The sequence below is a fragment of the Diceros bicornis genome, chromosome 15, assembly GCF_020826845.1.
Source record: "Diceros bicornis minor isolate mBicDic1 chromosome 15, mDicBic1.mat.cur, whole genome shotgun sequence".
Lineage (NCBI taxonomy): Eukaryota > Metazoa > Chordata > Mammalia > Perissodactyla > Rhinocerotidae > Diceros > Diceros bicornis.
In genome coordinates, this window is record NC_080754.1 from 33447366 (window position 1) to 33474538 (window position 27173).

The 27173-nt window shown below is 35.6% G+C and overlaps 2 protein-coding genes across 2 annotated transcripts in view; one reads left to right on the forward strand and one right to left on the reverse strand.

Annotated features, from left to right (window-relative positions):
• Positions 1-2395: 2395 nt before the first annotated feature.
• Positions 2396-16419, forward strand: UTS2B (urotensin 2B). The gene is made up of 5 exons (XM_058555567.1): positions 2396-2498; positions 6768-6866; positions 8048-8085; positions 9536-9629; positions 16394-16419. Exons 1-5 carry the CDS (start codon positions 2396-2398, stop codon positions 16417-16419), a joined length of 360 nt encoding a protein of 119 aa, XP_058411550.1.
• A 2115-nt stretch (positions 16420-18534) lies between these two features.
• OSTN (osteocrin) overlaps positions 18535-27173 on the reverse strand; it is a 33380-nt gene continuing 24741 nt past the window's right edge. Inside the window, exons 3-4 of the mRNA XM_058556115.1 lie at positions 24245-24341; positions 18535-20529 (exon numbers count right to left, since the gene is read on the reverse strand). Of these exons, the coding sequence (XP_058412098.1) occupies positions 24257-24341 (85 nt within the window). The 3' untranslated portion in view covers positions 18535-20529; positions 24245-24256. The remainder of the gene's footprint in view (positions 20530-24244; positions 24342-27173) is intronic.

Genomic DNA, 27173 nt, shown 5'->3' on the forward strand with positions numbered 1-27173 from the left:
TATCCAAACTATATAAGGAACTAATACAACTCAACACCAAAAAAACCCAAACAACCCTATTAAAAAATGTGCAGAGGATCTGAATAGACATTTTTCCAAAGAAGACATACAGATGGACAATAGGTGCATGAAAAGATGCTCAACATCACTAAATGTTAGGGAAATGCAAAACAAAACCACAATGAGATATCATCTTACAACTGTTAGAATGGCTATTATCAAAAAGACAAGAAATAACATGTGTTGGAGAGGATGAGAGGAAAGAGAACTCTTTCCTCGTAAACTGTTGGTGGGATTGTAAATTCGTGCAGCCACTATAGAAAACAGTATGGAGATTCCTCAAAAAACTAACAGAACTACCATATGACCCAACTATTCTACTTCTGGGTATTTACCTGAAGAATACAAAAACACTAATTAGAAAAGATATCTTTACCCCTATGTTCATTGTGGCATTATTTACAATAGTCAAGATATGGAAACAACCTAAGTGTACATTGATAGATGAATGGATAAAGAAGATGTGGTGTGTATATATATACACAACGGAATACTACTCAGCTATAAAAAAGCGTGAAATCTTGCCATTTGCGACATGGATGGAACTTGAAGGTATTAAGCTAAGTGAAATAAGTCAAATGCAGAAAGACAAATACCATATGATTTCACTCATATGTGGAATCTAAAAAAAAACAAAACAAGGGGCCGGCCCGGTGGCGCAAGCGGTTAGGTGCGCGCGCTCCGCTGCGGCGGCCCGGGGTTCGCTGGTTCAGATCCCGGGCGCGCACCGACGCACTGCTTGGCAGGCCATGCTGTGGCGGCGTCCCATATAAAGTGGAGGAAGATGGGCACAGATGTTAGCCCAGGGCCGTCTTCCTCAGCAAAAAAAGAGGAGAATTGGCGGATGTTAGCACAGGGCTGATCTCCTCACAAAAAAAAAAAAAAAAAAAAAAAAAAAAAACAAGCAGACAAAATAAACACATAGATAACAGAGAACAGATTAGTGGTTACCAGAGGCGAAGGAGGTTGGGGGGTATGTGAAATGAGTGAAGGGGGTCAACTCTTCGGTGCCATATGGTAACTAAGCTTGTGGTGGTGATCACTTTGTAGTGTTTAAAAGCTGTACACATGAAAATAAAGCTGTACACTTGAAACTTATATATAAAAAAAGTTATGACTGAAAGCCAGAAAAAAAAAAGAGATCCAAAAGACTAAATAGAGTTGGTGGCATTTGGTCAGAGGCTTGAGGAATCAGTAGGTAAAATGGTAGTGGAATAAAGGAGTCCAGGTGTACAGAAATATGTCAGCAAAGCTCTGGAGTAAAGAAAGTGCAGGGTATGTTAAGGAAAGTGCACAAGGACATGTAGTGGAAAATGAGCTTTGAAGGAAAAACAAGACTAAATGTCAAACTACGTAGTGTAGACTTTATTCATGAAATTTGTTAAAGCAATGGGTTAGTAAAAAGTTTGGTCATTGTCCTTCTTTAACATCATCGTGTGCTGCAGTGTCTGCACTCGGAACTTAGTCAGTCTTACAGCTAATGCTGCTAAAGCCTCTTGGGAAAAGAAGTAAATGCAAAGGCCAGAGGTCATTATTGCATCTTCAGAGCCATAAAATTGGAATTGGAGATACACTGAAAGACTTGGACTTAGAGAGAAAACCATCACAATTAAAGCCAGTATTAGAGAGAGTAACGGACTGGACATTTGCCAACTTTGAATTAATTAGATTTTGCCTTAATTTTTTAAAGTGCTGGTTGCAGCAAAATGAAACCATCCTTCTCTAATATAGTGAGATGTTAATGTTCTCATTATGATTCATTTCAAATCTAAGCTCTTCCCAACTCAAATCTATTTGGTTGGTTAAAAATGAAGCGATGGTTGCAAATAACATCACTATCAAGAAGGCCTCCATCTGGCTCTAAGTTGGTCAAATGAGAGGCATGGTTCCCACTTTCACCTGACTTCTATGCACTCAGCCTTGGTATTAACAGGATTCGAGGTTAATTAATCCTGGAATCAGGAGGTTAAACAATAAATTGTGAAAATCTAACCAACAGGTTCTACATTCCCAGTTTTTGCTTTACGCTTGTGCCTGTGTCTGAGCGCGTGGGCATGCACAGGAATGCCAGCTTTTAGTGAAATGGGCAGGTATGAGATATATTGATTGGGTTCTTCCTGTCATTGACTGAGTGGCAAACCTGTCACGTCTCCAAGTAGTGAATCATGTTGACGGGATGCATTACATTTTATCCGTTTTTTCTTTGTCCAGATCGTTTGTAGTTGAAGCACACTTGCCACCTTTTAAAAGTGAGCTCTGCAGCATTCCAGAGCCATTGAAATATTCGTCTTGACCTTGGTAGTCAGTTTTTCTGATAGCGCAGAAGATTTTTAGCATGAACAAGATACTCTCAACCACTCTTTGCTTCGGACTCTCAACTTTGTTATCTGTAATGATCTCTTTAGAATCAGTGCATGGACGGCCATATCTTATCCAAGGTACGTACGTATGAATTTAAAATCCTACAGGTGGGTAAATAATTCTTATCTTCCTGTTTGCATCCCTTGATTTTTCTGCCATTATCACAATGATGTTTTAAGATGTTAATATAATTATATCACCAAACATCCCTTCAAGTAGCTGCTGTTTTAAATTAAATATAATCTGTGATGCTGTTCTTCTCAAGTAAATCAATTTTAACCAACATCGTACTAAATTAATTTCAACTACACTTAATATTTTTCTAATCATGCGGCACATCTTTTTCATTTCTATTCCATCACCAAAGATGGGGCATGTATAAATAGTAATACAGTCAATTGCACAATCTGTGCATATTTCAAATGTACATCTCGGGGAAAGAAAAATGTGATTTTCATCCAACGAGATTATTAGTAAATTACTTATGAAAGGAGAGTGGCTCAGAGAAGAACACATCACGATCGAAACTTGTGTTTGCAGAGATTTGAGGATAATCATGCATGGGGAAATCTACTTAGTACTTTCAGGAGGATAATGCTGTCACCCACATTATGAGTTGACTGTATTTATCGGATTTCTAACATATTTAAGGTACTTCTGTTAAATGAAATAATTTAATTTATAATATCTACAAACATATACCATCATAAAGTTGGAGAAAGTAAGCTTCTGCTCTTGTAATATTGTAATTTTTATTGATCTTTCTTTAAAATTTCAATGCTTTTTATAGTGGATATAGCTCTTAATCAGTGGAGCTGGATTTAGTGCTGATTTATTAAGCAAATAACCTCATTGAAACTTTTGTACATTTCTTTATGTTTTAAAAATAGTAACTTAAAACAGTGCTCTCTACTATCCCTTCCAGTTTGAAATTCTGAGGTTTTCTGTCCTCTAACTGACCTCCTTGTGAGGAAGAGGAAGATATCCTTTTACTTTTGTTTTGCATAGGGGAACCAAGACAGAATGTCACAAATTTTATTTACATGACACTGGGTTGTGAAAAAGGATCAAGTTTCTCCCTTTTGGATCTAATTCAACTTTTCTAGACCATGTTGCCTGAAACGTGGTTTTAAAAGTCAAATTAAAATTAGAGCAGTTCTTTTGGCAGTGGAAATAATAACGGCACAAACTTTTATTATTTATTTATAGGGATTTTCCCCTTGAAAAACATATTGTCCCGGAGACCTAAATATAAGCCTGAGAATCAAAGATTCTGGTTTTTATCCATGGCACTCATATTTTGTTTTTGGCCAGTCAAGTCATTGCACTTGGGAGGCCTCTGCTGCTCTTCTGTGAAATAAGGAAATTTTCAAATGTTTTTAACACAGCGTAAATATGTAAGGAAAAATGTGGCCGTTCATTGAAGACTTTGCAAAATTAGGATGTTAGTGGTAACTTTAACTTCTGATTTCATGTGTATATGAAATACAGAAAAATCCAACATCTAGCATTTTGCTAGATTACCATTAAATAACACTTCTGACCCCAGAATACCACACATTGATATGCATACGTCACTGGCATCACATTAGAAAAGTTTCTCTCTGGGTTCCCCCTTTGATCTCAGTTTCATTTGTAAATGGAGAAGATTAAGTTATTAGTAAGGTTATTTTCTGATCTAAACTGTCCATGGTTAGAGTACATATTTTTCAAAGTAAGCAAATGTTTGACTTATTTTAGTCTTTTAACGTATTTTTTCAAATAAACATTTGTCTGCTGACAAACTACAAAGTTGGGGTCACCATCCTTCTTTCTCTCTGTAGATAATATCCAAGACAAATGGCACAATCTGCCAGTTTTCATTTGGCTGAGGCCGTAGAAGAGTATACCTCAATGGATAAGCCTGAAATTAGGCAAATTGCCTACTACAAAATGTGGAAGAGTGAATATCATGACCAGGAAGACCATGGAAATTTTATTTTTTTGGTGTATTATCATTTTGGGGGTTTTCTACTTTCTTTCCAGCAAAATTTCTCCTTATACCCAGTAAAAAGCTTCACCTTTGAATGACAAGCAAAGAGACAACTGTCTTTTAAGATTCAGTATCTCAAGTAGTAATGAATCAGTATTTTCTGTATATTTGCAAAAGTAGTCACTCTCTCATGTCTGGGTAACTTTGCCGTCCTTTGTGGTAATAGTGCGTCTACACTAGGGTATGTTTTTATTCAAGCATATCCTTTATCAATATTAACTTTTAGTTCAAAGATAGAAACATATTAAAAGTACATGTGATTTTTTCTTTAAAGCTGCATCTGTTTTAAAACTAAAAATGAAAACAAGAAAACAAAGACATTTTCTACTATTTTTCTTAGCCAATATTTTACTTAACTTTAGAAATAAAAGTGTTTTTTTTTTTAATTTCTTGAAAAAACTATTTCTTCACAGATTTCTGTAAAAGATGGTTATCTTAAAAGGTAGTGAAAAGAATTTTTGAGGACAGTTATGCAGATGTAATGACTGGAGATAAAACTGGTAAAGAAAGGCAAATATATTAATTTTCTTTTTTCAAAAATGTTCCCTTTAAATATGCAGAGAAGAGGACTTTGAATTAAGTAAATAAAAGCTTCAGATCTACACTGTCCTAGTTACCTTCCTCTTAGTCTTGTAAATTCTCTAAATTGAAGGCAATGAATCTGTTTCTCTTATCACAGTTCTCTTCTGAAACAAGTGGTAATTATCATCTGGCTGTAAACTGTACCTTATTTTTTTTTCAATTAAAACATCTTAAAGATTATAATTTAACATTTTAATGAACAACCATAATAAAAATTACTTTATTGCATAATCATGTCTTCTCTTAAACTAAACTATCTCTGAAGGTCTTCATATAACTGATGTTAAGCAAAAGTTCTATTGATATTTTAATTACTCAACAACAAAAAAACCCCCCAGAATTTCACAGATAATTTCTACGTCTATGAAGTAAAGGAAATTGAAGAACTGAGCAACAATTAAGCGTCTTTGGTCAATGTAGAAAACTCTGATGTTATCATCTGCCCCGAGTCATCCATTTTCTTCCTCAGCAAGGCTTTACTTGTTGCTTTAAATAGCCACTTAGTTGTTTGAGGTCATCAACCGGTATTTTGTAGACACGGGGAAAGACAGATGATTTAAAGAAAAGATCTAGTCCAATTATGAGCCATTTCTCTAGCTGAAACCACAATATTCTCACTTCTAAACTTCAAACTCACTAACCTAGCTTCTGCCCATACTGTATCAGTTAGTGAGGAGACAGGGAGAGGGAAGAATGATCCTACAGAAATAATATGATAAAGGTTTTATTTTTCGAGTCACTTCACAAAAGTTCATTTTGTTTGTAATACACTGATTATTATTTCAATTGCATTATTTGTTAATAAATGTCTTATTGAATCTTCAAGTTTCATAACTTGAAGAAAGTCTATTGTCCTGATTTCTACTCCAGATAAAATATTTAGGAAAATGGGGGTGATAGTTCTGTTTTTAGAGTGCTGAGCGAGCTGGGCATCTGATAAGGAATAGGCTGTGAGGTAAATAACTAAGATGGAAAGATGTCAATATGGAAAAAGGAGACATTGTAACACCTCTTACACAGAACACAAAATGGCTATTTAAATGTTATATTAAATAAAATCTCAAAATTAAACGTTATTTTTTCTTTTAAAAACAACTTTTAATTTATATTTCTTATATTAAACACGATAGTAGAAAATTCAAAAACACAGATGGAAAAGAAGAAAGTAAAATTTACCTGCAATTCTACTACCCAGAAATAATTAAAGGAAAATTTTAATTTTTTTTTTTTGTGAGGAAGATCAGCCCTGTGCTAACATCTGCCAATCCTCCTCTTTTTTTTTTTGCTGAGGAAGACTGGCCCTGGGCTAACATCTGTGCCCATCTTCCTCCACTTTACATGGGATGCTGCCACAGCATGGCTTGCCAAGGAGTGCGTTGGTGTGCGCCCGGGGTCTGGGCCGGCGAACTCCAGGCCGCCATAGCAGAGTGCGCACACTTAACTGCTTGCGCCACTGGGCTGGCCCCAATTAAAGGAAAATTTTAGAGTGTAACCTTCCAGGTATATTCTCTGTCTCTGCTTCTCTCTCTCTCATGGTCTCTCTTTGAGTGTTCATATATATTAAATGATTTTTAAAACAGCTCATCTTTTTGGATTATACACCTCACTCTACACCCCTTTTATTGGTGAGTATACACATTGATAGTTACCCGTAAAACCTATTTAATTAGAAACACTTCCAGTGACACAGATTGAAAATGGAGGTTTCATCACATTGAGGTTATTTTTGCAGGAAATGAATTGTTTCCAGATAAAGAAGATACAAATCAAGAAGCACTATTGCTGGCTCTACTGAATAAAAATGTTGATTTCCAGAGACCTGCCAACATTGGTGAGTTAAGAATAAAATCAAGCTTTATTTATTCTATCTTCTGACCAGCTCTTTTTAAATGTTAATTTATATTAAATAAAATAATAACTACCCCCTTTTATGCTGCACTGAAGGCTTAAGTGTTTTTTTATTTCATATTCCAGCTAAAAGCAATGGCATTATTAAAAAATATTGAAATCCTATTTTGTTCAATTAGAGGATCCTAATGGGATCAATAACCATCTAGTTACACAATACTTATCTTGACTTATATTTTCCTCTCATCTTTGCAATATTTTCTTTCACTAAATTCTTCAAGAGTATTACTAAATGCTTCAAATCTGTTTGCAGGTTTCCACTAGAAATTTCACAAAGTAACTGCAGTTTTGTGGCAGTTAAGTTAGAACCTTTGGCAATCAAATTCTTTCAATTTGGAAATGGTTGGAGTAGAGACCACTGGGAAATTTAGGCTACACAAATTGAGATTTTTTTTTTTCTTTGAAGAACAGGAAAAGCTGATTTATAATTATGCATCAGACTGCTCTCCTAGAAATGACAAATATTGTCAGAAACTTAGCAAGTCTAGTCTAAGAGCAAATGTGACAATATGACAATGTGGCATCCCCTCAGAAAACATCTAGTCTTTTAAAAAAGTTTTCTATCCATGGGACAATGTACTGATTAAAACAATATCTTAAAATACCTTAAAAATATAGGGTTTTAAAATAAGTAAGATATTCATGTTGAAGAAAATGGACAAAATTATAAAACAAGAAAAATTCATACTTAAATTGTAAAACTCAGAGGGAGATACTATTACTATTTTGGGGAATTTCCTTTTTGATTGAATTATATAGACAAGATTTGTGTCCTGCTTTTTTTCACTTAATAGTGTTTCATGAGAATTGCCTATGTCGGGACAATAGTTTATTTCTAAATAATAGTGCTTGTTAGTACTATGGTCTATTTTAGAAAACTTTGTGCTTATTGTTAGAAATTAGGTATTTTCTCATTACATAACTGATTACATTTCAACATTACAGAAAAAATATTTGGGACTTTTATATCAGTGATGTGGTGAGTGAGCTCAAATCATATGAAAAAGACCTTTGTCTTCCACACAAGATCCTGACTGTATGTCCTAAAGTGAATTAAACATTACTTGCGATGTACATTTTTCATATGACAAATGTGTCTTGCAGATACAGAACTGGCTAACAAATTGGAAGAACTGAACCAGGTGAGAATGTGAAATACTTGAGTTTTCAATTTTAATAATAACTATAAGGCATTTTTTTTTTTTTTGGCTGAGGAAGATTCACTCTGAGCTAACATCTGTTACCAGTCTTCCTCTGTTTTGTGTGTGGGTCACCACCTCATCAGGGCTGATGAGTAGTGTAGGTCTGTGCCTGGGATCCATACCTGTGAACCCAGGCTGCTGAAGCGGAGTGCGAACTTAACCACTAATCCACAGGGCCGGCCTTTATAAGGCAATTTTTTGGCACAATAGTTTTTAAAATTCTTAGTACTATGTTGTAAAACTTTTATTTCTGTTAGAGAAGGAGTAAAGAAACTCAGTAGGAAAAAAAGTCAAATTATACTAAAAAAAAAATAATAATAATAAAAACAAAACCAAAACAAAACTACAGGTGAAGAGATCATGGGATAAAATCTCTAGAAATCTGGATTCTAGTTCTGGCTCTCCCATTACCTAACTATGAGACCATGGACAAATTAAAATTCTCTAGACCTAAATCTCCTCATCTGAAAATCGGAAGCTATAGATTGGTGGTTTTCAAGAGTTATTATTATTTTTAAAAGTGGAAATACTTTTCCCCAAACAAAATTGGATGTGGTCCCAGGAAATGAAACATATAAAAGTGGAGCTGTTTTACTTGAAGCAGCTGGTTTGGGGGGAGCCTGAAATGCTGCCTTCTTAACCTGCATTTGGCCTCCTGACAGGGAGCTTCTTAGCAACTTTATCCCCCGACTCCTTGATATGCTATAAACAAAATTGGAAAATCATTGGATTAGTTGCAAAGCCATTATTGTACAAACTGTGTGGCTGTTTGGGAGAGAGAATTATGCCCATCATTCTGAGCAGCTAGGACACGGACACATGCGGTAATCCAGGCTAAACTCCACTTCAGCAGAGTTTGGTCTTCAGGGTTTAGGCAATCAGAGTGCTTGCTAAAAATTAACATGAGTTAAATTTTGGGTGGAAACTCTAGGGCCTCAAAATAGTTCTCCCTTCCTGCTAGAAAGGACAAACATTTCAGGAAATCCACACGTTCTCATAAGTCTCTGGAGCTAAAAAGGACTGCTCATTATAGGTGACATAAAACCAAGTCCAGCTACGCAGGCTGTGTTTACAGGCTCCCCATTAATTAACACCCAGAGGTGACTTCCTTCACCATAAACTGCTCCTTCCTGATCTCCTGTTGAGTCATCATGTACCTTTCCCAGCCAGTCTCTAAATGCAAGTTTCCTTTTATTTTTCTATTTAATTCTTTTTGCTTATTTTCTCTTGTTACTTTTCTTTCCTTTTCTGTTTCTTTTTTCTTCTTCTTTTCTTCTTTTCTCGCATCTTTCCTTCTTTTTTTCCTTTCTTGCTCTATCCTTCCTCTTCCTCAATAGAAAACAGCCTGTTGTTATTAAAGACCAGTAATTTTCATATTGATTTTTAACAGCTGGAAAAGCTAAAGGAGCAACTCATGGAGGCAAAGGATGCTGAGATGTCCTATGCTGTAGATGGTCTGTCCTCTTCCTATCCTAATAAGCGAGGTAAATTTCCATTTCAACGTTGTAAAATTTACTTCAAAAGATTACTTTTGCAATTATTGCAGAGAAAGAAGAGATTTAGTTGACATTTCTTAATCCTATGGTGGTGATCAAGGTCGAGGCTCATATTTTTCAAAAAATTCTAATGAACGTGTTCCCATATGAATGTATCTGAGCTCTGTCATATTGATAAGAGTGGGTAGCAAGGTCACACACTCCTGGTTTAAGTAAAACAGGCCCTTATTGTTTAAAACTGTGGCCTACCTTTGCTATTTTGCTTAAACACTGGAGCTGGGAGGATCACAAATAGAATTAATCAAGTTTTAAGTCAACTCAGAATTTTAGAGCATTTTCATCAAAGTAAGGAGAGCCCTCATTGCTATAACACTTGGTCCAAGGTTTGGTTCATAATATTTAATTTTAGAATGATTCATCTTTTGGATCCCTCTTTTTATAACATTTTCTGTGAAATTCTTGTTTCTTGCTAAATTAGTTCTGATATTTGAAAAAATCATATGTCTGTGTCTCCATTCTTGTAGTGATGTGATATTTCCTAAGGCATGTTTTATTTATTTTTACTTGTCCCCCTCCTCCCAGATTTGTCTCTAATTTCTGTAAAAACCTATTCTTATAATGCTACTGAGAGCGAAGAGGATGAAGTATTGTATTATTGAAACACTTAGCATATACCAGACTTTTTACATTTTAATACCTCAAAATGTTATGGTTTAGGGGCCGGCCCGGTGGCGCAAGCGGTTAAGTGCGCGCGCTCCGCTGCGGCGGCCCGGGGTTCGCTGGTTCGGATCCCGGGCGCGCACCGACGCACTGCTTGGCAAGCCATGCTGTGGCGGCGTCCCATATAAAGTGGAGGAAGATGGGCACCGATGTTAGCCCAGGGCCGTCTTCCTCAGCAAAAAAAAGGAGGAGGATTGGCGGATGTTAGTTCAGGGCTGATCTCCTCACAAAAAAAAAAAAAAAAAAAAGTTATGGTTTAGTACATAAACTCTAGAGACAGACTGCCTGGGTTCAAATCTTAACGTTGACATTTCCTATCTGTGTGACCTTGGGCAATTATCTAACCTCCTGTGCCTCATTTTCTTTGCCCCTAAATGCAAATAATAATAATTATCTTTATGAGATTATAGGGAGGATTTGATGAGTTAATATATGAAAAGCATTTAAAATAATACCTGACACATAGTATTATGTAAGCCTAACTATTTTTAAAATCATTTTGATCATTATTACTATAATTATTATTTTATTCTCATCATAAACATCATGAGATAGCTATTACTCTGCCTATTTAATAGATGAGAAAGTTACATCTCAGAGGGGTTAAATTACGTGCTGGAAATAAACCAACTGCTAAGTGACTTAGCTGGTGCTAGTGAACCTGAAGGAGAGAGTGATAGAAGGTGAGTTGGAAGGTGGAAGGGAGGGAACCTTCAGGCTTTTTAACGACGTAAGCTTTTACTGGGAATTAAACGGGAAACCATTGGAAAGTTTTGAGCAAATGAATAATATGAAATAATTTTTAACAGAACCACTCTTGATGCTTTGTGAAGAATACGCTGCCAAAGAGGGGCAAAGATGGAAGCAGAGAGACAATTAATGAGGCTAATTTAATGGTTCAGATGATAAATGGTGGTAGCTTAGAAGAAGGTGACAGTAGTGAATTGATAAGAAGAGGTCTGATTCCAGATATATTTTGAACAAAAAGTTAGCAAAATTTGCTGTAGGATTATACGTAGGATGTACAAAAAAAGAGGAAGGTGTCAAAAATGACTTTGAGGTTTTTGTTCTGAGCAACTAGGAAAAAAGGGCAATTTCTATTTGTTGAGCCAGAAAGAGCTGGAGGAGGAGAAATTCTGGTGGTGGAGAAAAGTTGGAATGGAGATTTGTTGGACTTTTCCACAGTCAGGATACCCTAGGCTATGATGTGTTACCAATTTTAATCCAAATCTCAGAGGCCTAATATAATAAAGTCCAAATGTAAAGTTCAATTCATGTAGTACAACCCTCTTCTATTTTGTGCCTATATCATATAGAATGTTGTTATGTCTTGACGGCTTCCAAGATTGCCAAGACACAGGAGAGGGGTAGAGGATGCATCCCAGCTCTGACCTGCCTCAGTTGAGAACTCAGTTTGGTGACACACATCACTTCTCCTGAAGTCCATTGGCTAGAACTAGCCACTTGGGCTGCCACCAAAATGTTGGCAAGACAGGCAGGTAAATGTCAGGAAGTACATACAATACTTGGGGAGCACTACCTCTACCACAGTCAATTCTCTGATCTCTTCTTAAACATATGGACTATATACTCAACCCATTCCTATTATGGACAACCCCAAATCCCTTTCGATGAATGCACCCAGAACAAAGATCAGGCTCTCCAGGCGATGCTTATTAGTCTTCATCAGATACAGTGTGGCTCCTCTTCATTCACAGATCTATTAGCTAAAAGGACAAATCCGATAATTGGCAGAGAAACAGAGACAGGATAACCACAATCAATAATCCCATTCACAAAGGAAAAGAACAAAAACAGACACACAATGTCAAGAATGCTGGTCTTCAGCAATTCTGAAATCTCACTGGGCAAATATTATAAAGGTCTCCTACCCTGGCTTTGGAGAAAGGTTTCTCAGTTAGAGGCCGCTGGTATGTAGGGGGAGTCGTTTGTGCATTGCATTGTTTCCCCTGGCTCCAGCCTTTCTGAGGTTTTTACTTTTTCATTTTCATCCCCGGACACATCTTATGTGCTGTGTTGGGAATAATCTCTTCTGGAGCATCGCACAGTTTTCTCAGGTCTTGTCCTACTCTGGCAAAGTTGGAGGCCCAAGGTTTGTTTTGTCTTTAAGTGTCAAAGATAGTTGTCAAAGATAGTTTATTCTAGAGTTTTGTTTTTTTTTTTTGTGAGGAAGATCAGCCCTGAGCTAACATCCATGCTAATCCTCCTCTTTTTGCTGAGGAAGACCGGCTCTGAGCTAACATCTATTGCCAATCCTCCTCCTTTTTTTTTTTCCCCAAAGCCCCAGTAGATAGTTGTATGTCATAGTTGCACATCTTTCTAGTTGCTATATGTGGGAGGTGGCCTCAGCATGGCTGGAGAAGCGGTGCGTTGGTGCGCACCCGGGATCCAAACCCGGGCCTCCAGTAGTGGAGCGTGCGTACTTAACCACTAAGCCACAGGGCCGGCCCTATTCTAGGGTTTATGGTTTCTTTGGTAATGACGTTCTTTCAATAATTTAGAAAGCTTCTCAACTATTTGCTACACATGAATATTTTTTTAAAAATAATTTTTAAAATTTTGCAATCTCACCCCCAACTTAGTAGCAGTTGCTTTGAAGGTATCTGGAACATATCTTAAAGACTGCACACTTAATCCAATTTTTGCCCTGAGTTCTTTATTTCAGATGATATTTACTGAGCCTCTGCCACTTAGAGTCATTTTAAATCCCTTTTTAGTGTTTGGGATTTAGAAGCAGTTAGTTCTTTCAATATTTCAAGACCTTGTATTTCTGAACTCTCTTTATTTCCCTTTTATTTGTTTGCAAAGACATCATTTCCTTCCTAAGCTCATCAGTTTCTTGCAATACCATGCTAAATGTATCCAACAGAACCTAAAAATTCTGCCAGTATTCTGTTTTCCAAGCTTTTCTTCTAGAAGTTCAAGAGAAACATAATCTGAATCTGAACTGTTGCAGATGTCAGTTTTGCCACATATTTTGCTACTTCATAAAATGGCTCTTCGTTGTCACAACCTACGATATCCATTTCTTTGTCTGCCATTAACCAGTTGCCGAGACTGTGCAATGATTTAGGTTCTTCTTCTTCTTCTTTTTTTTTTTCTAAGGAAGACTGGCCCTGAGCTAACATCTGTTGCCAAACTTCATCTTTTTTTTTTTTTTGCTTGAGAAAGATTAGCCCTGAGCTGATATCCATGCCAATCTTTCTATATTTTGTATGTGGGTCGCTGCCACAAGATGGCTGATGAGTGATGTAGGTCTGCACCTGGAATGTAAACCCGGGCCACCAAAGTGGAGTGCACCGAACTTTAATCACTATGCCATGGGGCCGGCCCTAGGTTCTTGTTAAAGCAGCACCTTACTTCAAGTTATCAAATTGCATTTTGGGTTAAATTAGGCAAACGATGTTAACAAAATAACCTTATAATCCCAGTGATGTAACTTGCTTCAAGATTTATTTTGTGTTGACATGAATGAAGCCTTATGTACATTGATCATTTTCCTTCACTTTGTGCCTACACCAACTGTCTCTGTAGCAGGATAGGAGAGAAATGGAGGTAAACACACTTTTAACTGCCAAAATAAGGCACATGATCTCAATCTAACTTAACAGGGTCAGGGAAGCACGTGGGAAATGTAAAGAAGCACATTGGCGAGTCCTATCCCTACCACAAACATTTTGGGCTTGTTATACCATGTATAACAAAATCTTCCCAGTAGTCATTTGAGTAAACCATTGAATATATGAATTTGGAGTTTAGAGAAGCAGCCCAGATTGGAGAGGTAAATTTAACAGTTATCAGCATGTCAATATTGCTTGGTATTGTGATGAGACCATCTAGGAAATGACTCTGGATCTGAAAGAGAAGACATCCAAGGACTGACGCCCAGCTCACTCCAAGGTTAGAGAGTGACAATCAGTGGGTAGACAAGAGACAATCAGAGTGAGATGCTGAGTAGAGGCAGCTACCAAGGAAGAAGACAACAAAGAAAGGAATGCCCCAGGAGTCAATAAGAAAACTGTTTCCATGAAGAAATAGTTCAACTGGATCTAAAACTATGATGGGTCCAGTAAGATGAGAACTGTGACTTTCTAGTTGAACAGCAGTGGAAAGGTTATTAGTGGCTCTGACAAGAATTTTTGGTGGACTTTTGGTTAAAGAGAACATAGTAAAAGAATGGAAACCACTGACAGTAGACAACTCTTTTGAGGAATTTTGTTCTAAAGTGTAGAAAAAATTGGGATATTAGCTAGAGTAGTTTGAGGGATCAAGCAAGCTTTTTGCTTGTTTGTTTTTAAGCAAGGAAATATTAAAATGTATTTGCATGTGATAGGAACTAAGCAAATATTTGTAGTGATAAATGTAAGAATTAGATGCCCAGGTTAGGTTGCAAAAACTTAACCCACGTTATAGCTGAAGTGTGGTTCTACTGGCAGAAATAGAAACTGTCTACCATGAATAACAATGTTTAAAGGCGAAATGGACCCCGAGATACAGCTTAAGGCAAAAGTAACCTAGACTTGCTGTGAAATATTATAATTTTCTATAATCATTTAACATATAGTTGATAGATACTTAATAAAATATTCCATTCATTAAAAATATAGCTGTCCAACCCCCTAGCATCATGCTAAAAACAGGAATTACAAGAGTGAACCAGACAGACATCAAGGGACACTGGAATGCAGCTAGGGTTTTCCTTTACATAAATGATAACTGAAAGATAAGCACTGGGGAGTTGGCTCTACCGGTGATACCATTCATGACAGTTCCCTTCAACCAGGTCCAAAAAATTTTCCAAGCTATATTCCATTGCATACTTAATCGAGCTGCTCATGTAGCATATGTCTTGAGTATGTGTAGATTTATATTTTCCTGCCAGACTGAGACATTCAAAGATATCTGAAGAGACAGAAAGGGCAGTGACGATAATTTTCCAAAGTGCACTATAAAAAGAAGATCGGATTAGAGAGCCAAGCTTCTCAGTTTAATGTTTGAAAATAAACTTCTCCTTTCATAGGATTTGAATGTGGTTTTGTTTAAAGGAAACTGTGGCTCTTGCAAAAGTGAAAAGTAGACTCTGAGTGCTATCATAACACTGTGTGCGTCTGTGGCATTTGAACTAGGGTCACAGTTTACAGGGTGAGTAGAGTAGGAAGGGAAACCTGGGCAGGCAGACAGACTTTTATCATTTATTTCACTGAGTGTCTTAGCTGTACTATGAGCTTTCCACTCTTTTCATTGTGCATCCCATTAATCATTAGTGAATCAAAGACCCATCTCTCTGACGTCTTAATTTTATAAACCATTTAAATTGACAGACATTAGAGAAATTTATGATTAGTTAAATGAAGCTACTCTAAGTCAGGCAATTGATTGGGAACAACCTACAGAAGATTTAAAATGACTCATTCATGCATTTGAAGATTAAAATGCTGTTAGAATCGCTTTGATTTTTCTGAAGTATCATTTTCTGATCAGAATGTGAAGACTCAATGTGACAAACTACTTAAATATCATTTGGTGGTTTGCAAAGGGAACTTGAAACTCTCTTTCTTCTTTCCCCAGTAAATAGAAGCACATTTATCACTGTTTTTTACTATGTGACTTCCTCTTTGGGATTTCAGTTACCCCAACTATGAAATAGAGGGATGCATCTAATAGGACAACCTACTATTCTCTGAACTATATTATATGCATTATAATGTAAAACAGTGCTGGCCAGTAGACCTGTCTGTGATGATGTGACCATTCTCTAATTTGCACGGTGCATTATGGTAGTCACTGGCTACAAGTCAGTAATGAGCACTTGAAATGTGGCTACTATGATGGAGAAGCTGAATTTTCAAATTTTAATTAAAGATCCTCCTGAGCGTAATAACTACTATATAGAACATCCCTTTTACAAAACTCTTTCTCTCATACTCAGGCGCACATACAGTATTTTATTCAAATGTAATGTTTTATCAAATGTCCTCCTAATAAAGAATTTGTTTTGTTTTCTTTTTTAGCTTGCTTTTGGAAATACTGTGTCTAAAGTTTTTTCTCTGGATGCAAAAAAGGAACGTTAGAAAAAGATATACATGTACTCACTCTACTGCTTAAAGATTGTGGTTATTTCAAGCATAAAGAACTGTGGCATTTATTCTGCATATTGTATGTTTGAGGTTTATGTTGTGGATAATGACAAATCTGACAAATCAGATGCACTTTTGAATGTCATGGGACTATCAAAATGGCTTTGTAGAGCTAAAGTTGAGAGTGGTATATCTATTGTATACTTTCCATAAATTTATTGTTTACGTAGAGTTTTGTCTGGTGATGTCTATGCTGTTGAGCTATCAATTAAAATATTTTAAGGAGCATCTTGGAAAATTAAAATAAATTATATTATCTTAATTTATGTGGAAAATATGCACCATTGTCCTTTTTTTTTTTTTTTCAGTGAGGAAGATTGGTCCTGAGCTAACATCCATGCCAATCTTCCTCTATTTTGTATATGGGACGCCGTCACAGCATGGCTTGATGAGCAGTGTGTAGGTCCATGCCCGGGATCTGAACCTGTGAACCCCGGGCCGCCAAAGTGGAGCGTGTGAACTTAACCACTACGCCAATGGGCTGGCTCCTCCCTTCTCTTTTTTATGATTGTGCTGGCTACTACCTCTTTTCTGTTAATTTGGACAACTTTCACTAAGATGTATGAATACATTACTAGGAAGCAGAAATACATCATTTATTGGACTCTGGGAGAAAGACTAGATGTCTCAGAGATAAATATTAAGAGAATTTTCTTACAGAACAATTTGCCTTTTGGTTTCTTAATTCTCGTCTCCGTCTCCTCCACAACATCAAAAACTATTTGAGACTCTCAGCATGTCGATAAGAGACTAGACTCAGTGTACTAAAAAACAACAAACAAAACAAAATAAACTTATTGGCTTTTCCTAGAGTCATTTCTGTTTTTTTTTCCACATCTGTACCTCAAACTGCTCTTGCTTACATCTGAACAACATTATTTAACCAATTCAAGGCTGGGAATTCAACTTCAATTTTGTCTGCCACTTGTGCTGGCACAGAAATGTTGTCCAAGTTACTTTATAATTAAAGGATGTTAATGACTAGAATAGCTGGCCAGATGAGCCTACACACATTCTCTTACTTCACAATATGGGGGAAATGCAGTTTGTCTACATAATATTAATTGTGTGGTGCTTGAAGATAAAACTGTCTCAGAAGACAGAATGAACAATATTGCTTACACTAAAAAAAAATAAAAATAAACACATTACACAGACGGAGTTGAGTAATATGCCTGTAGTGCTATATATACGCTTGTTAGGAGCCACTCAAATGTACATACATATTGCTGCTCAATAATGCCTGAATGTTCCCATGTATTTATACCATTTGTGAACACAAACATAATATTATCATAAAGAAAGACAAAAACTCCAGCTTTCATCATCTCATGTTTATTAACTTTGGAGCAGTTGAACAATATTCAAGCATTTTGAAACTTTAGGGATAATGTCATTCAAACAATCTTTTAATACTTCTTCCTTTTAGAAGAATCCATTAAGTTGTCTATTAATAATTTGCTTTAAGAAATTTAATTCCCTAAAGCTATCTGTAGATTAAAGGTAGAATTTGCTAGACTTTTTCTAGTGTGAGTAAATTTTAAGACAATATAGCCAGGAATTAATGTCCCCTCACGGAAAATTGGTTATGTGATTGGCGTCAGGACTCAGAAACCCATTTCACAGTTTGCTCTATGAAGCTTCACATAGAAACCAAGAGAAAAAAAAGGTAATGTATTTCTTAGAAACTAAATGAAAAGTCCCTTTAAGTTGGTAACTTACCAGTGAAATATAGCTGGATTTAGTGATATACAATGCATTGGACAAATAAATGAGATGACTCGTCATATTCTTAACAGAAATTACATCTTAATTTCCTGCTATGTTAAAAGAATACCTATTTCAAAGTAGTATACTGCTGACTTATTTTCTACTCTGTATAAAGTAGTAGTAAAAATTAAAATATGAAATAAAATAGTTGTAAGTGGATAAAACATTTTTTTTTCTTGGGTATATATTATGAGACAAATGCATTACACGTTAGAATAGAGTATAAATCAATATACTGTGACTCTTACTTTAATTAAATTGAATGCCATAAGCATAATTTTGAATTAAAAATATATGATAGGAAATAAACTTGTTTAGTCCAACTTTAAGTCTTCACTAAGAGAAATTTTTAGGCTAAAGGAGGTTGTAATACCTTTTGTCAAAGCATGAAGAAGTAACACCCAGTTGGATTAGAGGCTTACAAATATCCAAATGGGAGAAAAGGGAAAGAGCTTCCAAGAAAAAGCATACATTTTTGTAATTCATCAGAAGGTTGGGGAAAGGTGGGCAAGAGAAGTTATGATATCTTCTTCTTAAATAATTCTTTCAAACAGTGAGTCCTGCAGGGTATTTGCCCATGTACCACTGCTAACTTTCTAATGTAAGTTTATGAAAAGCAGAATTGGTTAGCTTTCTCAAAATTCATTTCTCTTTGCTACAGCACCTCTATTGTAATTAAAAGAATTATTCATTTACTGTTTTTTCCTACCCTTAAAGATTTCTGGCAGTTGGAAAGTTTTCCCCAAAACTAAGAAGTTATATACAAAACCACTCTGTATTTTAAGTACATAGGTTCATTTTTATATTTCTTTGCATTTATTTTATTCTTTGGATTGTATATTAATTCATTTTTAGTTAAGATTAATAACTACCTATTTCTCTCTTCTTCTAATATGATTGTACCTTCTCATAACACTCTTCCTTTTTATGCTAAAATAAACCTCTGCTCTACTGGGCAAACTGTTTTCCTCCCACATATCAGGTCTATTTGACAGTGATTGTTAGAGTTTAAAGAAGTGCTTTCCAGAGGTTTTAGAAACTTCTCCTAACTTATGCCAAATCTCTGGTCCAAGGACTATGTTATCTTCATGTTTTGAAAGCATATCCAATGCACAATGGTTTTACGTGCCTAAATTACAGTAACATCACAGTTATTGCTGAGAACTGAGAATTGATAGGTCAATTAAAAATAATTTGAATCATTTTAAAGAAATCATTCTCAAACACATTATACTCTTCAATGCCTTATTAAACACAGTATATGAAACAGATTAAACAGTTTCTTAGTTGAGTCAGTAACATCAAAAAGATGGTTTATTGTGCTATGCTAAAATGGGCTGTGCTAAAATTATATGTACTTAACCCAGACTGCTCTGGTGGCTTACTGCCTCATGATTCTTTGACTTCCCCCATACTTTCATATGTTACTTCCTTGTGTAGTTGTTCTCCTCATAATCAGACACTACTGCTCTTAATTAACTATCAGTTGTAATTTAGAGAAATGGAAAGTTGTTAGTGGACACGGAATATCCAGACTTGACAAATGAGTAATATCCTTCACTTCCTAGTTCTAAATCAATATTCTCTGACCTGCAGGAATTTTCTCAGTTCTTTGGGAGGATAAAGTTTATTGGCTTAATTACTGCTGTTTTTTCCTTGCTCAGAGATCTTTTTCCTCTTGTTTCTGGAACTGTGGCTGTGTTTTATTTGGTTGAGCCTAACTGAAATTTGAATATAATAAGAGAAGCCTAATTTTGTAATCATTACCCAAGAGGCTCACAGACAAAGGATGAGAGAGAAGTAAAAGTATTCAAGAGAAAACATACAGCATTGTCTTTCCTTGTTTCCCAATAATGAGCAAACAGATTGGACCTAATTTTACAGAACAAATCAGTCTTCAGTTATTATTCTCCAACTGCATAAGTGTAAATGGTAAATGCATAGAGAAAGCATTTCACTGTACCGTGTGTTTTGATTGTTTCTTAGAAAAGTAAGATTTGGGACCAAGTAACCATTCCTGAATAACTAAAAAATGTATTTTAAAAACATCCATGCATTGAAATGACCTGCATAATTTAATTGAAACTGTAACAATACTGTGATGTGATGGACTGAAGTTCAAGCTTTGGAAAGGATTTGCAGAAGGTCAGTTCCTTAAAAGTTTAATTATTAAAGAGTGTGAAGAACTTCACTGAAGCATCTTCCATATCTCTGTGACATTTTACCCAAGGAAGTTGCGCCTGCAAAAATGAAAGTTGAAATTGTTAAAGCTAATGAGAACTCTGTAGCTAAGGGGAAATCCATTAACTACAGTTGAGAGGAGTGAAAACACGACATGATGTTTCATTATAGCTTTTATTTATGTGGCATGTTATTATTGCAAAAACAATACTGTAAAATTGTAATTTCGGATCAAAATGCATTAAAAAGAGCACTTTCAATATATAAGCTAGGTGCTTGTGCTCAAGCACACTTCCTTTCTTTGGGTACCTGCTATATTCTATTTCTTTTGAGTTTTCAGTCTTAGTTCAAAGGATGTTGCTATGACAAATAAAAGAAAGATAAAGAAAATCTGACTACTACTTTCTGTTTATTGTTATGATAACATGTTGATAATTCTTGTATATTTTCATCTTTTTAAAGGGTCCAACCAGATACTAGCATTTAAACATGACATTTCTGCTGTTTGAGAGTTATGTTAATTTATTTGAATGATGCTGTGTCAATATTGTTCTAAAATTGTTGGTATAATACAGCAACATGTGCCTCACATTATTAAAAGTCTTAATGTGTGTGGCAGCAAGATGTGGCACAATTAACAGTCATATTTCTACTAAATTTCATCAAGTAGGCATCCTGATTTCAATGTCAGGGCCCTAGAACTTGCTACTTGCATCTAGAGAAGCACAAAACCTTAGATAAAATATCTGCCTAAATTTGAGTTGCTCAGAGCTGAGGCCTATTAAAAACTCAAAACTTTGGTCCAATATATTAATGATTTGAGGAGGACATTGTCTAAATATCAGAATTATCTTCCTTTCCAAAACATGTATCAGGGAAGAGATTAGCATTTGTTCTGGAAATTAGGTAACACACAGCAGCTATATCTAGACTTGACCTCAAACCAAGCAAAATTTCCACGATTATTACCAGTTTCACTTTTAGTGTGAAGACTTATAGTGAAACCCAGAAGGTGAAAACCCACAAATCAACCTCCTCCAAAAGAGTATACATCAACTCCCACAGAAGTGAAACAAAGATTTTCATAAGTTCTGAGATATTGTTTCTGTTTGTTTTAGAAATGTGTGACCAGTGAAGTTACCATCCAGCAATGACAATTTAACACCCAGAAGACCTTATGGGTCATGAAGAGAATGTTGGCCCTACAAGTCCAGAGACCTGGGTCCTGGATCTTGCTTTCTCTGACAGTCTGTAAAATTTTCTGCAAATCAATTTCCTCTTACAGCTCCAGCGTTTAAAAAAAAAAAAAAAAAAAGAATTAGATTAAATGAGACTTCATGTTCTTGAATCTCTAATGACTTAGCTGCAAGACTGTGTGAACATTATTTAATGACCTTTAAGTTATCTATTCAATGACAATCTCCTGTTCAATTCAAAGGAATACTGTGACAATAAGAAATAATATACCAAAAAAATAATTTTGAAAAGTTGAATGGAAATGAAAAATATATATTTTATGGTTTTTATTTTTCATAAACTATAAAACATGAAACTTCACATGAGGAAGTCAAAAAATATCTGAGATATCTTGGTGATAGAGGCAGGAAACAATGAATAGAAACAATGGTTGAGCAGGTGAACCCACAATGCTTGCCAAAAGGGAAGCAGAAAATATATGATAAGTTCTTTTCTAAAACTATTCTTTTGTGATATTACTATCTTGAGATTTTAATAATAAAGACAGTGATCGTCATGATACTCAACAAAGTCTGTTAAGTGAAGGACATAACACACTAATTTAGATTTTACCCAACAGTGATTCAGGAAACATTATATTAATTCAACTCCCTTTTCATGGTTTAGTAGCTACCTGGAGTTTTTATGGTCTAAAACTTCATATGAAAATTTACATGGAAAAATGAGTTTCCTGTATGATTTTTTTTTTTATTATAACCTGTTTTGGTTGAATTCAGAAATATTAAAATGGGTGACAATCAAGAGTGGCAAAGGGGATAGGGTACACGTGGAAACCAATTGAACTTAATTACTGAGCTCAGTGTCATAATGTTTTCTATGTATCAAGAACCCGGATGATTGTGACCCTGATTTCAGGGAATTACTTAGTTTTTCACAGCAATTAGTTAGTCCCTACTCAAATATAACGTGGTGATTTTTAACAACACTCAAGAGTGACCAAATCTCTAGATATAAAGAAAGAAAGTGCAATCTGAGTTTTGAAGACGGTGCTGCTGAAAAGGCAGGCTCTCGGCAGTATTCCTGAAGTCCTCCTGTATTTATGAGCGGTCAGTAACTTCAGAACCTCAGTGATTAAGGACTCCAAGGGGAAAAAAGTTTCTTTTAACTAAGTCATTCTGAGAATGAGAAAGTTGAGGTAAAATATTGACGTCTCATTGTGGTTTGGAGCACTTGATGAGGAGAAAAAAAACGGCATGATTTAAATTAAGAGAAGCTCAGGGGTAATGTGATGCTTTTGGGGTCTTTACATCATTGGTCTGAGGATCATCTTGAGAGAAGCGGAAGGCAGAGTTCTCTCTTCTGTAGCCTGACATTGTCAAAGCAGTTCCAGGTTCCTATCTGTTGGGAGGGAGAATTCACCCTCTGGAAGCCCTACTGAGAGAAAACATATTGCCTAGATTTTATATTTAACAAACATTTAGTGTTTAAAACATATAATATGTATCATTAAATATACCGTTTAAAATATAAGCTCAGGATTGAAGCTTTCTGGATTTAAATTCTATTTGTTTCATTACTAGCTATGTGGCATTGTGAGTTAATATAGCTAAGCTTTTCACTTACTTGTATAATAATGAAAATAATAATAATAATAATAACAACTAATGATTATTGGGCACTTAACACATGTCAGGCACTATTCTAAGTGCTTAATGTGTATCAATTCATATGGTCCTCAGGATTTGACCCACAAAGCCTGACCTCCCTAGTTGGCACTTTTACTCCTTATACTGTACTACTTCTCAAGGTACTGAAGATAGAAATAGTGCCTACTTTACGGAAGAGGATGATTAAATGAAGCAATGAGTGTATAGTGCTAAGCAGAGGGCCCAGCACAGAGTAAATTTCCAGAACTGTAATATAAGCTGTTATCACTTGCATGTATTGTGTGTCCAATGCATTCTAGGATTAGTACAAGCATCTAATTTAATCTTCATAATACCACTATATTATTATCTAAATGTACAAGCTGTAAAGAAATAAGGTATATTGACGGAAACAAGATAATGAATGACAGAATCAAGATTTGGATTAGGTGTTCTGATTCCATGGCTAATATTCTTTCTGCTACACCATTCTCTCTCTTATGTTCCATGTTATCGTAATTCTGGTAATGTAGTTATTGGCACCAAAATGGTGTGTGTCACTGGAATATATTTTCTTCATAATAGAGGGATTGCTACACATTTATGTATATTTATGAAGGTGATTTATTATGTTAATTAGAATTTTAGCCCTTGTTTGACTATTAATATTCAATAATTATATAGGAGTTTGTGAGAAAAACTAGATCTTTTCTTTAGGGGGAAGTAGATCTAGGGCGTTCCTTTGCTTCTTTAATGTTATTTAAATTATGTAGCATCAATATGCTAATTGAGTACAGAAATGTTTGAAAAAGTGAATTTATAAGCTAGAAAATAAAAAGGGGGATTTATAAACCAAGATGGATCAATTAGCCCATTGTGAAGTGTTAATCAAAAGCCTGCGTGTATTGTTACTTATTCAAATTGTACTCACTACTGGAATCAATTAGCCTCTGGAATTTGAAAGCCGATTTCCACCAATCCGATCCACAGGGATACCAAATCGTCTTTTTGGATGATTTACTACTTTCCTGAAACAAACCAAAGAGAACGTTTTTAAGCTCAAGTCCAAGTTATCAATCATTACTTTTGCTCTTTTATCTCATGCAGATTTGGGGGCTTTCTTTGGGAATTGGAATAACCATGATAGTTATCATTCATCAGTACCCACTATGTGCCAGACATTATCTCTTACCCTTTCAACGTCTTTCAAAGTAGATATTACCACCTCCATTTTACATCTGAGGAAACTGAGGCTTAGAGAAATTAAAGAACTTATCCAAAATCAAATAGCTCAGATGAAAAGCTAGGTTTTCCCAGCATACCAATTTGCTAAGTGTTCAGTCTGGGTAAGTCCCTTTCTCTCTTCAGATTCTGATGTATTCCTCTCTTAATTGAGGAAGATCGCACTAGGTCAGTGGTTTTCCCCAAGCTCTTGCCTCAGAATGGTCTTCTGGGGAAGGATAGTGGTGGGACAGGAAAGGGTGCTGATGCCAAGACTGACTGGGGAGTAAGTTTGCCTCCCATCTCCTCACTCACATTTTACCTAGAGAAGCTTTGTATGTGATGGTCTGTGTTCGTTCTATATTTTCTGAGTCAAATATTGTTTGGGAAAATAAAAACTTCGTTATTAAAATGAAGTTCAAAAACATACTACAGGAGGCATATGGCTTGTATGTCCTATAAATTATTTCTTTAAAAAGAAGAAACATTTTAATTTGATTTATTGCCATCACTTAGTGCTATCAAATCAAAATCCTATCAGGAGAGGTCCCAGAACTTTGAGTGCATAATGTTAACTGGCTTAGAGTTAAGAGAAGTTTGGAGTCTTCTTAATGAAGATACAGATAGGTAGGAGAAGCTAAGAAGCTTATGTAAGTGACTTATCTCACAGCTAAATGTAATTGACATATAGCTTTGTTAGGCTTTTTTTTTTTTTTAAGGAAGATTGGCCCTGAGCTAACATCTGTTGCCAATCTTCCTCTTTTTTTCCTTTTTTTTTCTCCCCAAAGACCCCAGTACATAGTTGTACATGCTGATTGTAGGTCCTTCTAGTTCTCCTATGTGGGATGCCGCCTCAGTATGGCTTGATGAGCGGTGAGTAGGGTCTGTGCCCAGGATCCGAACCGGCGAACCCAGGGCTGCCAAAGCAGAACACGCGAACTTAACTGCTGCACCACTGGGCCTGCCCCGTTAGGCTTTTTATTGACATAATATATATGTAGAAAAGAGGAAACAAGTGAACAATAATAGACATATACAGATTATAAGTGCAATAAGTACCCAGATCAAGAAATAGAACATTACCAGCAAACACTTTTGGAATGAGGAAAAGTCTTAAAGGTTATTCTCCCATCAAATGTCAGAATTTCTGCTTCAATTTTTTGACCAGCAATGATATAGCTCATTGCTTGAAAATCTCAGTGATGTAGAGCTAATTACCTTACAAGACAACTTAATCAATTTTCAACAGCTGAACGAGTCAAAAAAGATTTGTTTCAGAACATTTTCAATCGTTTCTTTAGTTCTTTCTAATTACTTGCATAATCTTGTCAGTATATACTATACAATTTAAACACTAAAAATGAATGAAAATCACAATATCTATGATTTTTTTCCTATTATCACTTACTATGTACCTACTATATATAAGGTTCTTTTTGTGGCTATCTTGGGATCAATAAGTCAGAAACAGTCTTTGCTTTCAAAAACTTATAAGTACTGTCAGACTGATAATGATTTAATGCATATAGTAGAGGAAGAAATTCTCTCATTTTTCTTTATGCTAAGTTTTCACCTTAACTACCAGGTCTTATCAATGTTCTTCATATCACTATTAGGTAAATAATTTATTTGAAAATCTCTGAAAAGTATAGAGAACAATGGAAACATGAGAGATTTTTATTACTGTATCTTGCACATAGAAATTTCTATAAACATTAATTCTAATTAAAGCAATTAATTTGAAAGTAATTAATATTTACTTAATGCTTTCTATATGCCAGGCACTGTGCTTAGTGCTGTGTATACAAGGATGATAAAAATAGGCATTTTGACCTGATATGAAGCTGACCCTCAAATGATATTATAGGAATAGGGCCATAATAAAGTTTTTTTACTTTATTCAGTCTTCTTTTCTTCTGATTCACATCCATCTTCCTTTTTAGATTGGCCCTTAGTTTTTCTAGTCAATGCAGACAGCATTGTACGTATGATCTTGTAGGACTGTCTCCTTGACAAGAGTTTGATCAGTGGGGGAAATCTGGGAAAAAAATATATAGTGCTTATCCTTAACCTAGTCACACCTCTGCCTCCATTCTTCAGATTTCTGAAAAAACACACTCTCTTATGTGGTGCCTATTGATTGCACTTCTAGATTTCTTGCCACCAAATTGAATACATATTTTTCAACTTGATAATCTAGTGGGAAACATGTTATTTGTAAAATTAGCAAAAAATTTATGGTCAAGAGTGCTACAAAGCTATGCATAGCAGTTGTGCTTTAGGTCTTCTGATGTAATTATAAATAATGACTGCTGAAAAAAAAGTCTTCTTTATATTTTTTGTTATTTTTATTCACATAAGTAAATTTATTGACTCAAGTGATTATTTTCCTTGTGGTAGTCAGAATAATGCCCCTCCCCCAAGAATGTCTACATCACAGAATCTGTGATTATGTCACCTTACCTAGCAGTAGGGACTTTGCAGATAGGATTAATAAAGACCTTGAGTTGAGAAGACTATTCTGGATTATCTGGGTGGGACCAAAGTAGTCATAAGAGTCCTTAAAAGTGGAAGATAACTGAAGAGTGGGTCAGAGAGCTGCAATCTCAGAAGGACTTAACCCACCATTGCTAACCTGG

What these genes read in the sequence shown, in the direction of transcription:
- UTS2B (XM_058555567.1), top strand. Translation starts at nt 2,396, where the DNA reads ATGAACAAGATACTCTCAACCACTCTTTGCTTCGGACTCTCAACTTTG. An exon ending in AATTGGAAGAACTGAACCAG is followed by an intron (nt 8,086 to 9,535) that starts GTGAGAATGTGA and finishes GATTTTTAACAG; the next exon opens with CTGGAAAAGCTAAAGGAGCA. An exon ending in TTCCTATCCTAATAAGCGAG is followed by an intron (nt 9,630 to 16,393) that starts GTAAATTTCCAT and finishes TTTCTTTTTTAG; the next exon opens with CTTGCTTTTGGAAATACTGT.